General features: G+C 40.4%; 1 protein-coding gene across 3 annotated transcripts in view; it reads left to right on the top strand.

Annotated features, from left to right (window-relative positions):
* Nucleotides 1–72: 72 nt before the first annotated feature.
* The window catches only part of ACAD11 (acyl-CoA dehydrogenase family member 11), a 66,712-nt gene continuing 53,163 nt past the window's right edge, over nt 73–13,621 (top strand). For 2 of the 3 annotated variants that reach the window (XM_064416142.1, XM_064416133.1), the window contains exons 1-13: nt 73–364; nt 2,158–2,257; nt 2,488–2,613; nt 3,962–4,123; nt 4,555–4,719; nt 6,424–6,571; nt 7,155–7,276; nt 7,703–7,809; nt 7,950–8,073; nt 11,117–11,194; nt 11,574–11,712; nt 11,830–11,937; nt 12,029–12,127. In XM_064416142.1, the coding sequence (XP_064272212.1) occupies nt 228–364; nt 2,158–2,257; nt 2,488–2,613; nt 3,962–4,123; nt 4,555–4,719; nt 6,424–6,571; nt 7,155–7,276; nt 7,703–7,809; nt 7,950–8,073; nt 11,117–11,194; nt 11,574–11,712; nt 11,830–11,937; nt 12,029–12,127 (1,615 nt within the window). In that variant the 5' untranslated portion in view covers nt 73–227. Of the gene's footprint in view, nt 365–1,506; nt 1,587–2,157; nt 2,258–2,487; nt 2,614–3,961; nt 4,124–4,554; nt 4,720–6,423; nt 6,572–7,154; nt 7,277–7,702; nt 7,810–7,949; nt 8,074–11,116; nt 11,195–11,573; nt 11,713–11,829; nt 11,938–12,028; nt 12,128–13,621 lie in introns of those variants that run through there. The other variant, XM_064416153.1, reaches the window with a different exon arrangement.

Below are 13,621 nucleotides of genomic sequence, written 5' to 3'. Positions count from 1 at the left end.
CCCTTCCCGGGGCCGGCCCTTCCCTTCCCGGGGCCGCCTCCTCACGGCCGGCCGCGGGAGGGGCTGAGGGGCGGTGTCCGCCGGGCCGGTTCCTGCCTCCCGGGAAACGCCGTGTTCCGCGAGAAGCCACCAGGCCCGACAGCCGGGGGGCTGCGGAGCGCTTTCCTTGGCCGAGCGAGGCGCCTCCGGCTGAGCCGGCCGGGCGGGCTCCGGCGCGGCCTCCGAGGATGGCGGAGGAGCCGGGCACTAGCGAGGTGCGGCGGCAGCACCGCTTCGACCAGGGCAGCCTGGAGCGCTACCTGAGCAGCCGCTTGCCCGGCTTCCCTCGGCAGCCCGCGGGCACGCTGGCTGTCAGGCAGTACAGGTAACGCAGGTGACACTGGTGACAGGGCACTGACACTGGTGACAGGGCACTGACAGACACTGGTGGTGGGGCCGCCGCCGCTCCCCCGCCCCGGCGCGCCCGGAGGGGCGAGCAGAGGAGCCGCTCGCTGCCGCCTGCCAGGGAAAGTGGTCAGAGGTAGAGCCCTTTGCCATCGGGATGGCGGGCAGCAGCCATCGATGGATTTTTAAGACGCATTCTGACTTAGTCCAATTAAAGGCTCGTCCCTTGAGCTGCTGGAGAAGGCAAAGTTCGCGGTGGCGGCCAAAGTGACCTTTGTCACACTCAGTCTGTGGCTGTCTGTGGGCGGGCTGTGTGTTGTATGGGCTTCCCGCTGTCCTCAGAGTACACCCACGATTGTTTTGTTGCCTACACATAAGTCGCAATTGATCTGCTCCATCTTTAATTGCACAGCAGTAGTAATGCTCAGAAGGACGCACATGGTTTAAGAAATCAAAAAACGCAGGTAAAAGCGTTAGGCTGTCGCCAGGTAAGCAAATGCATGAGAACAGCGTTAGGATGTGCTGAGATTCCCCTTACTTGAGCATTATGCAGTGCCACGGAGGTACTAGACCAAAAAGGCTCTGTTCCATAGAGCACTGAGTTAGTGTACATTCAGCAAATCAGTGTGTGGCTGCACAACTTCATGTCAGGAGCTAACTATAAGAAGTAAAGTTTTTCTAAGAATAAGAATTAATTCCTATGTAGGCATGACCTTGACTAATTTATCTGCAGCTGTCACTAAGAAACAGTGAACAATTTTTCATTGTCTTCTGATGTAAATGTAAAACATTAATTTGTTCAATCCACCCTAATCTTCCTACATACCTCAGCTGAGAAGACTTAGGAGGAGCCTTAGTAGAGTAACTAATAGTAAAGTCTGCTAAAATTTTGTTAGTATTTATGCTTTTACTTCTTTGTCTTGTAATTACAGTTCAAGGCTTCAGCTGGCCTAAATTTGTTTTTTTCCAGGCAGAGTATTTGTCAGTTAAACTTTTTAAACTATTGCAAACTGTGCCCTAACTGCTTTGGGGAGAATGGAAACATAATGGGAGGAATGAGGGCCGAAGTTAATTTGATTTTTATTTTGCAACAGTTGTCTAATCATTTATTGGTCTAGGTCAGAATACATCTTAAAAATGAACAAGAATAAGGAGAGAGAAGCATGCAGATTAACACAGACCCGTGAGGAAAATAAGGATCAGTGAGTTTGATTAGAATGTGATAGACAAGGTGTTATGAAGGGCTTAACTGGGTTGTCTTTCTCTTTTACACTACTGAAATATCTAATTTTCTTTCTGACCCAACATGCATTCTTTAAAATTTTACAGTTCCTATAGGCTGTCTCTTAAGTATTATCTTTGGATGTGATAATCAGGCCGGCAAACAGTGGGGCTTGGTACTTGAATAATCAGTAATGTAATCATAGAGTAGAATCATAGAGTGGTTTGGGCTGGAAGGCACCTTAAAGATCATATAGTTCCAACCCCCTTGCCATGGGCAGGGACACCTTTCTCTAGACCAGGTTGTTCAGAGCCCTATTCAGCCTGGGCTTTAACACTTCCTGAGATGGGGCATCCACAACTTCTCTGGGCAGCTTGTTCCAGTCCAGATTTGAAAAAACCCTCAACACAAAACAACTCTGGAGAAGATGCTTTCCTCTATCCTGCCATTTTGTTCAGGTCAAGTCACAATGCATTTTACAAATGTAATTTCTGTTAGAAGTTTCCAAATTTGTAAGTACTTGAATTTTTTAGTAATCTTTCTCTTTGCAGCTCAGGCCAGTCAAACCCAACCTTTTACCTTCAGAAGGGTGGGCAGGCCTTTGTGCTCAGGAAGAAGCCCCATGGTCCCCTTTTACCTGGAGCACACAAGGTAAGTAACATTCTTCACTGAGCTCCAAACACTTTTTTGTGTTTTGTGGGTGACCAGGGTCTATACATGATGGTTCAGCACACTGATAAATGTGTCCAGAAGCACAGTGAATTACTGGATTGTTTCCCATGTTCTGTGCTCTACATATAATTAAACATTCAAGAGGATTCACTGTGCTCATTTATGTTTGGGAGGTTTTAATTGAACCTAAATTTCTGTGTCTTCCTCAGGTCGATAGAGAGTATCGTGTGCAGAAAGCCTTATTTTCAGTTGGGTTTCCAGTGCCTGAGCCCCTTTTGTATTGCAGTGACGTTTCTATCATTGGAACAGAGTTTTATGTAATGCAACATGTGCAGGTTGGTCCTTCAGTGTGAGAGATTCTTTCCTTCTCCCTACAAGCTGCTTTTAAATTGTTTAAAACTTTTCTGTTAGAGCCTTGCTCAGCACAATTTTGTGATATGAGAGTAAATAATCTTCTGTTGTTTTGAAGAAATGCTAGATATCAGTGATCAGTGGCAGATTTCAGCTTCTCCAGGGCTTATTTCACACTTTGTTGAATTTTTTAGCTCAGTATTTAACCTCTTGTTCTTGTTTGAGTTCTTGGAAGGATATCTTTGAAATGAGGCAATATTGCTCCTGTGAAAAACATACACAAGTCAGAGGGGAAAAAATCAGTCTGTAAAATGAATCTTTGGACATCCTGTAGGCTTTTTAGTATTGAAGATAGGAGCTGACATACAATCACCTGCTCTTGAAAACAAAGCAGGATTCCAGTTCAAACACTAGTTTCAGAAAGAACGTGGCATATCTCCATCTGTGGTCCACCACTCTGGGGGTGCTGTAGCTGAATTGATACACTTCTTGTTAGATTTTGGTGATTCTGAGCATAAGTCTACTGTATTATGTCTTTTTTCTTTTTTTTTTTTTATCCTCTGGGAGGAGGAGTTGAATTCAGGCCTTTTTCTTTTCATTATTGTCATCAGGTTGACTGGGAAATTAGAAATGTAAGTTTGTGGGCCAGTTTCTGAAGATTGGGTTAACCTTCCTACAAAAACTGTAAATCAAGGGTAGTAGAACGTAAGGGTTGTGAAAAATTTGAACAGATTTCTTACATCAAAGATGGAGGATTATACTGGTTTTGATTACAACAAAGTGATACCTTAAAAAGAAACCTTGTTACATTTTGAAGTATGTCAATATATGGTCTGTGATGGTCAGCACTGCTCTGTTTTCAACAATTGTGAAAATTGAACAACATACCCATTTTCTAAATGTATTCAACTGCACTTAAGGAGAAAAACAAACAAGTGAATTTCTTTGGATTGTTTGATTCTTTGTACCCATAACCCACCCATTACCTTGCCTGCCCTTCCTTTCCCCTGGGTCCTCATTGGTATTTTTTCTGCAACTTAGCTTTTAGAGACAGTACAGTAACATTGCTTTTCCTGGTACTTTCAAGCTTAAGGATACCTGGATTGAGTGCTCTAATTCAAAATTTCATCTACATATACACTACATACTAATGATTTGGTTTACCATTAATCCCTTCATTGGCCCTGGGTGAGGAATAAAATAAATGAGGAAGGAATTTTTGATTGCGTAGGGAGTGTTAGTTCACTACATTTGGTTTTGGTTCTGGAATGTATACTTTTTCTTCTTTTCATCTGATGTGTACATCCCAGCAAATACCTGATTTATTTCTAGGGTCGCATTTTCCGAGACATCTCCCTGCCTGAGGTGGGCCCAGCAGAGCGTTCTGCTCTGTATCTTGCAATGATAGAAACTCTGGCCCTGTTGCACTCCTTTGATTTGCAGTCATTGGGTCTCCAAGGATATGGTAGAGGACCAGGGTACTGCAAAAGACAGGTATAGCTCTTAATGTTCTCTTGTTTTGTCTGGTCTTTGAATGTTTATTTGATTTGCAAGCTAAATTGTTAATTATTAATGATTGTATTTTAGCTATTAAAATTTCACTTAGTTCAATGAATTGTGCACAATCTGAAGCCACTACTGCATTCAGATTGATTCTGTAGTGCTGTACTTAGGGAAAGATAACACATTTGCTTTTGGAATAACACTAGATTTGGGCTATGTAAATAGGATTGAAGTAGATGTAGTCTTAATTTCATCTGTTGATATCTCAGTTCACATTTGCAAATGCAGAGGAGCTGGGTTTTACTGAATTTTCAAGAAACATGGTGGTAGCCAAGGCCCAGAATCATGTGCTTAAAAATTTTGTACTTTTGAAAAACTTGTGAATCAACTGAAAAATCTGTTGGAGTGTTTGTGTTTTTAAGGTATCAACTTGGAAAAAACAGTATGATGCAGCTGCTCATACAGATATTCCTGCCATGAACAAGCTGGCTGAGTGGTTAGCAAACAACTTGCCACCTGATGATAATGAAGAAACCCTGATTCATGGGGACTTCAGAATAGATAACATCATCTTTCACCCAACAGAGGTATTTGAAATGTATTTGTACATTTAGTAGATTTTGGCCCTCCATTTGTTTGTACTCCTATCATGTAATAGGACACTTATATGTGGATTATTTTAGTGCATGAAGCACCTTTGAAAGAAACAGTAGAATACTGAGCTCTTCTCTATACTCCTCTGTAAGGACCTAATACAGTCCTTTCATTGCAGGAGCTTGATAGAATCAATGGAATCACAGAATCATAGAATGGTTTGGAGTGGAAGAGACCTTAAAGATCATCTATTTCCAACCCCTTGGCCACGGGCAGGGACACTTTTTATTAGACCAGGTTGCTCAGAACCCCATCCAACCTGGCCTTGAGAGATAACTCCATTCATTTTAGTCCTTGCTTCAAAGTACAGGAACAAAGCATTTTATATGCACAGATCCTCTTGGATTCAGTGCAGCTGAATCCAGATCTCACTTCACTGAGCTGCATAAGCACCTGATCCAAAGCCCACTGACATCTGTTTTATGGCTTCAGTTGACAACAAGGGCTTTTGGAGCAGGAGCTGAGTGTATGATACATGACACTAGCGGAAGCAAAGGAAAATCTGTCAGAGCTGTTTAGTTATGGACCACATGTAGATTACAGAGACCCTGAAAATTCCCCATTCAACTTTAGGGGGAAAAAAAGAGATTTTGTGTGTTTGTTTGTTTCTAGTTTATGGAAATAAATGTGTGCTACCTATATCAACACAGTTGCATTTTCATTACTTTTTTGCACGTTACCTGCTGTATTGTCACCAGAAGACATGCCTGGAACTTATTACCATGACTGCATGCTTCATGACAAAGCAACAGATCCCAGAGATTCCTAGTGCATAGATTAGTTGACAGACCTGATTTGTGGGCTTAAGTGTGCTGATTGATTTACTGAGCAGGGAATTTAACTGTCTTGGGGACTCTCCCAGCTATTCTTGATGGAACTGATGGAATTGACCAAGTTGTACATAGTTAATTTTAAGTCATCTGTAGAAACTGTTCCTGAATATGCAGGACTGACCATGTAGGAAAGACTTTTCCACATATTTGAAGTAGCCATGGATCATGAGTAGGCTGGAGTGGTCATTTAGGTGGACAGGACAGCTGGATTATAGGAATTTACCAGAATGACACTGTGGGGGGTCTCAGACCACCCAGCTGATGACACCATTGCAAGGATGCTTGCAGTAGAGGCTTACTCTGAGTAGTGATTGACTTCCTGTTTAAGAAATTCAGTTCCCCACATAAGTGTTAATCTATGGACAATGTTGTGATAAATTAGGTTTTCTGATGCATGGTCTGTCTGTTAATTTCTGTGCTAAAGGACTGTGCAACAGGACTGGGAAAGAAACACAACAACTCTCAGTACTGCTGTTCTTTAGGATATTTTAATTCAATCATCTTTTATGCTAGAAGAGTTTGGAAATTTCTGACAGGAAGAGCACTACTCAAAAATGTAGATTTAAATGAGATTTTCTTTGGAAAAATGCCTGGCTTTCTGTCCCTATGTGAATTTTAATTTTATGCAGATCTTTAGATAGTGCCAAAAAGAACTCTTTTTGCTGTTGACAGCTAGAGTGTGTGTTTTTAATTGAAAACATATAGTAACCAAATAAAACCCTTGGATATTGAGTGGGTTGTGCATTTGTGGATGGAGAGAACATGTCTTCTAGCACTCACTTGAGGCTTTTATTTTTATTTAAGGCTCGTGTTTTGGCAGTGCTGGACTGGGAACTTTCAACTACTGGTCATCCTTTAGCAGATTTAGCATATGCTACTCAATTCTACTTTTGGCCTACATCTATTAAGGCCTTGGGTCAAGGCTCTGTCTTGGGTTTCAAAGACACCATAGGTATGAAACTAATCTTTTTCTTGACACAAATCCTAGGCTTTATTTCTGTTTGAAATGTTGTAGGAATTAAATGGTAAATTCACAAACATGTAGTTTTGCATTTGTAAAGAATTTTTCCATAATTTGTTTTGTTGTTGTCAACATGCTGATAGTGAGGTTTTAGATACTTTTGTTCTATCTGTTTGTATTAGCTACAAGATGCTACTTTTGTAAAACCTTATTTTGAACCTTTTTAAGAGATAATGGAAGAAAAAATAAATGCAAATGTAAATATATCATTTATATATTTTTAAAAGCCTTTTTTCCCCCAGGTCAAATTATTTGCCTAACCACAGTGGAGACCAAGGACAGCAGGAATTCTTATGGTTATCTGAAATTCTGGCAATTCCTACTTCCTTTGGTCTTTCCATATCACAATTATGTCATGAGAAATGATAAATCATGAGTTTACTATGTAAAAGAAATACCTCATAAAGTTTAAAAACTGCACAAATGTTTGAATAATATGGTGGGAAAAATCATAGAAAATGTTGAGTATTCTAAACAAATCTGTTGTGTTTGTTTTGTTTTTTTTTCTTTGTAGAAACTCCTTCCTTTGAAGAACTGGTTTCCATTTACTGCCGCTGCCGACGTATTTCCACTACTTTACCCAACTTGAACTTTTTTCTTGCTTTGTCCTATTTTAAAATGGCAGGGATAGCCCAGGTAATACCCTCACATTTGCTGAAATGCCACATATTATTGTGTGTTTGTGGATAGTTCATTTAGTCATGTGTAATAATTGATGTCTATGATGTTGTCAGTTGGCTTGAGGGACAGGCTGGGCTCATTTGCCATATCATATGCAGACATTTGTGTTTTCTTTTTTATTTCTTACTTTTCCACTACTGCTTTTTGTGATTTGCCTATCGTTTGGTTTAGCTGGGATATGGTTTTAACTCTTGTGCAGCAAGCATCTCCATTATATCAGATACGTACCAAAACCAATATTAGCATATCCCAGTAAGTTTTTTTCATTTTAAGGGCATGTGCATTTAAGTGTTACTTTTATATTTGAAGACATCACCAGTGTGTTAAAGAGACAATTTTAAGTGCATAATTATACCATATATGGCTTTCCTTTGGTTTTAGGGTGTATATGCCAGGTATCTTATTGGAAATGCTTCTGCAGAGAACAGTCATGAATTTGCTAAGCTTGTGGAGCCTTTGGCAGAAAGAGGATTAGAACTCTCAAAAAGGTAAGAGTAGTCTAGACTACTGGTCAAAGGCAAGGCAAAGCTTTTCCAACATCTTTATTTATTAAATGCCTGTCTAAGGCAGCTTATGTTATTATGAGAGAAAATCTGGTCCTGTTACTGCATTGAATGTTCTTCCCTAGGTCATCCTTCAGCAGCACACAGCACAGCATTTCTGGAGAGCTCTTCCATCAGAGTAGGAAAGGCCAAGAAATTTTGCTGAAAGTTAAGCAGTTCATGAAGCAGCACATTTATCCAGCTGAGAAGGTACAAGCTTTTCATTAACCTATTTATAAAGGAACATTTTCTTTTATAAAGCCTGACTAGGCTTTATAAAAATGCAAAAATATGTATAGAAGTTGTGTCTTCCTGGTTTGGTTTTTTTTCCCAAAACAGCCTGATTTTTATGCAGTAATGATCATGGCATTACAAAATATTATCAGAAATCATTATAGACAGCATTATTTCTTTTCAGGATTGAAATGTTGTATGCATTGTTAATGAAAGGGCTATTTTTTAAACTTTTGAAGTGTAAAACCTTTTTTTAGCAAGAGTTACTTTTTAAAGCAAGTTGCCAAAATACTTGTTAGACTAACAACAACTTAGAACTCTTAGATATTGAACTGAAAGACACCTATTTAAAAATAGAAACTGCTGATTTTAACCATATGAAGCTGATTTTTTCTGTTTCTTGCTTTTTAGGCTGTGGCAGAAAATGGGATTGCATAATGTGTCAGAATAGCTTCATTCCTGAATATATCTAATACCAATGAAGGTTTGAAATCAGATAATGAAATATGCACAAAGTCCGTAGTTAGTGGAAGGGAAAATTAGATACAGTAGTTTACTTCATATCCTAGGAAGGTTTGGAATTTCCCCTTAGAAAGTTGGTTCAGCTTTTAGCCTTATGGAAGTACAGATGACTTTTGATGCAGAATTTGTTGGTTTTACTTTTTGAATTATTTTTTTTCCAAGTCAGGCAGAAATGCAGAAAAATCTTAATCTAAAAGTTTAATGAATACATCTACCTATCAAAAGGAGGGGTCGAGGGCAGTAACTCTTTTCCTTAAAAGTATGTCCGTGACTAAGTTGGGATTGTAGTTTTGGATTGTCCGGGAAACGCTTGCAATAATTTGCTTTAAAAAACAAACGAACCGCAAATAACCATGCAAGTTTTTCAGATGAGTTATGTTCTGCTTGGATGTTGTTTCTGGTAACAGGGATTGTGAATCAGGACTTGTAAATTCTACTTGGCCATTTGTCTTTATTGTGTCATTTTCAGAATTAGGCACTACTTTTATTCATTTTATTACTAGGTTTGGGCCAGGTTTGAAGTTCTGTGCCTCACTAAAACATGTTTGTGAAAATACTAAGATTACTGAATGCAGAGGTTCACTTAAAACTAATGACTGGTGCTCGGAATGACTCCTTACATTATCTGTTAAGGAATTATATTGACAGGAAGAGAAAATGCTTTTTTTGTTGCACAGTTGTCACGGTTTGACCTTGGCACAGTGCTAGTGCCTCTATGAAAGGTATATTTCCAAAATGGTTACTATGAGATGTGACTCAGAAACAGAACAAAGCAGGCTCTAACTTGGGAATGGAGGGAAAAGACAGCACTTTATTAATCTACGACATAGAGACAAAAGGGAAAAAAAAAGAAAAAAACCACACACAACAATCCACAATGGAACACTTCCAAAACACTCCTCCTCCCCTCACCCCTCTAACACTCAATCTCCTCTAACACTCAATTCTCAGTCTAATGCTATCCTTCACACAACTTCCTCCTAGTTTACCAGGAGAGAGGAGTCTCCCTCTTGCACCATGGGCCTCCCCAGGAAACACACTTGGAACCTCTTGTGCTTTCATGTCACACGTGGCAGCCATCCGGAGAGAATCTGCTATGGTGACCATCTTCCTTCCATGTCCAGTGCTCTCACCACTGTCCATGGATCCAAACTGCTTCTCAGGTCCTTTTAAGAGTTCCTTGCCTGGTTCCAAGAAGTGGCCGCCTCTCACCATTTGGGACACCTGTCCCCCCCATTTCACCCCCTGGGGCCGAGGTGCCTCATGAACAGAGATCCTTCTCCGCTGAAGGCAGAGGGCTCCACCACACCCTCCCATCAGTCTCTGTTCCCTTTACTTTTTCTCACAATGGCTTTGTCACTCCTGGCTTCTGGCCAACCGCCTCCCCAAGGTGCAGTCTCTACCTTACAGGAAGAAATTGGTTCTGTCTCGTGGCCATGTAAGAGGAAAGTTTAGCTAAAAGGTCACTCCAAATCATCTTCTCTATCTAGGGTGCTTCTCATCTGCTGGTATTTCTTCACTCACTCAAGCCTTTTTCTCATCTGCTCATCCTCCATCCCTTCTCAATTCTCAGCTAGGGAGGATCAGTGTTTTTTACAGCTTCCATTATCTCAGTACCAACGGGGTTAAAACCTTGGCCACGGTCTGCCAGCGGCCTTGCCCCTGCCTTCTCCTCCTGGCCGTGGTGCCAGCACAAGATACCAAATTCCAAGCCAGCACAGTCTCTATCATTCTCTCCTGGGGTGGGGGGGCTGCCTGAAACATTTCAGATCTCCTCCACCCCTGCATCTTGCAGGGCTCCGGCCTCCCTTCTCACAGGCCGCATGGCCTGCCCCTTCCCCACCCAGATGCAGCTGGGCAGGGGAGAGGTCAGACTGGACTCACCGCGGGATCCAAAAGAGAAAATCCCTCTAGGAATCCTCTGCTTTTAACCCTGTGTGTTCTCAGAGGCGTATCCAGGTCCCCAGTAGCCACACCAGGTGCCAGTTTTAAAATCTAGCCACTGGTTGGTTTGACCACAACTTTCCTAGAAACTCACTTCCTGGTCAAACCACAACAACAGTTAAGAAAAGATTAGCTGGGTTACCTGTCTGAATCTTAACTGTCAGTACATCAGGCTTTTATTTGTTGTTTTTGTTTTGGGTTTGTGCCTCTTGTATGTACTGTTCGTAATAGATACTTTTATCTCCAGAAAATACTGACCTCCTAGTGCCAGCATTACATACTTTAAACCATCCCAAATAGTAGTTAATGTACTGATTGGGGTCATCTCATATTTAAAGTCTTGCAAAGTGTATAGATTGCAGTTGAACTTTCAATTATATATTTAATTTTTATAATCCAGCCAACTATATAATGTAAACCTGTGGTTTTGGTTTTGTTTTTTTTTTTTTTTTTACTTGGTTCCTTGGTTCATAGATCTGGAAGAGATGTATTAATATTTGTGTGTTACATGTGTTCTTAATTTAAACAGCATCTTTTATTTTGTTTCTCTAAGGAAATAATAAAATATTATATGGAACAAAGAAATGCTGAGGACAAATGGAAGAAACCACCACTGCTGGAGAGACTGAAGGTATGGGATAACAAATATTTTTAGCACTCTAGCAGTAAAAGAGCACAGACACAGAGGATAAGAGTGATTGGTGTAGCCTGTCAAAGAAGTTACTTTACATGGAAAGTAACTATGTGAGGAACAGTGAAAAGAAAGGAGGAGGGAAGTAAGGAAAAAGTGAGAAAAGAAATGAAAGAGAGGAAAAACAAAATGAGGTCTGAGAGGGGGATATCTGAACTTTAAATCAAAGACTGAACCTACAATTTCAGAATAGCTATTGAAAAAAGCATTATATATATTGGACAGTAGGGTAGGCAGGAGTGAAGAAAAGGTGTTGCAAACAGAATTAAATTTTTTTATGGCCTATTGCTGATGTTTTTTCTGTTGATTTTTGTGATAGGAATTGGCCAAAGCAGAAGGTCTGTGGAACCTTTTCCTCCCAGCTGTCAGTGGTCTCAGCCAGCTCGACTATGCCCTAATAGCTGAGGAGACAGGGAGATGCCTTATTGCTCCTGAGGTTTTCAACTGTCATGCACCAGGTTAGCAACCCTGGTTTAGTCCCAAAACTATGGCACTGGAGCATTAAAAGGTTGGGTGTCTTACACCTTAAAGGCTGTGTGTCTCAAGCAGTAAGCATGACTTCTGATTTCTTACAGACACTGGAAACATGGAGGTCCTCCACATGTATGGCACTGAAGAGCAAAAGAAAGAGTGGCTGGAGCCTCTCCTGGAAGGGAAGATTAGTTCTTGCTTCTGCATGACAGGTAAATTTTTCTCCAGAAGAAAGTTAAAGCCAGTTGGAGATTTTATTACCTTTATATTTAATCTGGTGGTTTGTTTTTTCCTTTGACCCAGAACCTGATGTGGCTTCAAGTGACGCGACCAATATGCAATGCACCATTGAGCGAGATGGGAACAGCTATGTGATCAATGGCAAGAAGTGGTGGAGCAGTGGTAAGTGTGGAAACCTAAATAAGAATGGCTAAGGAAGAATTTTTTTCTAAGAACTGTTAAAACAAAAATTATTGTGCTCCATTTCTGAGATAAAAATTTGTCTTCTCTTGAGTAAAGGCAATAGAATGTAAAGCAGCAGAAGGAGCTGAATTGAGCTTTTTTTCTATGAACCAAACTCCAAGATTCAAATCTAGTTTGGGAATTTGGGCCCTTTTTGGAACCTCTGAATTTTGTTCACAAAATTTTTTTGCTGTTTTCTTTAAACCTCTTTCTGTCAGTCAAATTACACATTTATGGCTTTGTTTTTGTGAAGCTGTCTTTGGCAGCTTGTGTGAGAGGCTTGAGAGTGCTGTATAGCTACAGTAAAATGTGGCTACTTTTAAAGTAGCCTGTGATGTTGTTGGACTGACTGTTAAAGGAGATTTCCTTATGTTATAATTCCCAGTAAAATCAATGTATTGTACTGTAAGTGGCAACTGTCCCTGATATTGTAGAACTGTTACTTTTTTTGCCAAAACATGTGACAGCAACTTGAAAATCATAATTCCCTGAGAATTTGGAATCCAAACTGTTGTAAATGAGTTGTTAAACTTGAATGTTTCATTTATGTACACAATTATGACAGCTAGCTGCTGATACATGCTTGTGCAATACTTGGAGTCACCAGAAGATAGATCTCTCTCTGTGTTCTACTCCTGTAAAGCTGGCAGCAAAGAGAGGCATGGAATCTTGTCTCCTGACCCAAGAGTGTTGCTTAACTGCTGGCTTTTTAGCCTTTGCTCTGGGTCAGTGTCTCCCAGCTGTGCATTGCAGTCCCTGAGGAAGTAATGAGAAAGTTTGGGGGGGGTCACACACACAAAATAATATTCATAAAATTAGTTATGTGGATTATAAAAAGGAGAGTAAACATAAGACAGCATGATTTGATTTGTCTTATTTCCAATAAATACAATGAGGGCAGTCAGATTTGCATAAAGACAGATGCATAAAAGGCACTGCAGTTCCAATAAGTTTGAGAAACATGTTCATTTGGCTCTGTATTAGTCTCTCTTTCTGCCTGGCTAGAAAGGTGGGGGGTTTTTTCTTGGAGTTTCTCGGTGTTTTTTTGGTTTTTTTTTTTTTTTTTTTTTTTGGGGGGGTTTTTTGTTCAGGTGTTTTTTTCTTTTGTTGGGTTTTTTAACTTTTGGGACATTAAAACCTTGGATGTGTGGGATTTCCAGAAGTCTGGCAGTCTGGTAAGAATGTCACTCTTTATTTGTGAAGGCAAGTCATAAATCACACATGCAAGGAGTCAGTTACTTCATGGAAAAACTGGGGTTTCTTATTATGCTCTGCATGTGTACAATAAATCCAGTATGGCTTAAATAGGTCAGATTTATGGTGCACTTGTAGAAAACCGGTCAGGCACTTCTGACTTATCTGTTCACACCCTGGTATTTCTCAAAACATTCTGGACAAACATTCTGTAAGCTTTTGTCATCCAGACAGGGAGAA

Source organism: Passer domesticus, chromosome 1 (genome assembly GCF_036417665.1).
Source record: "Passer domesticus isolate bPasDom1 chromosome 1, bPasDom1.hap1, whole genome shotgun sequence".
Taxonomy (NCBI): domain Eukaryota; kingdom Metazoa; phylum Chordata; class Aves; order Passeriformes; family Passeridae; genus Passer; species Passer domesticus.
The sequence above is the reverse complement of the archived record's forward strand: the minus strand, read 5'-3'. Positions and strand labels throughout refer to the sequence as shown.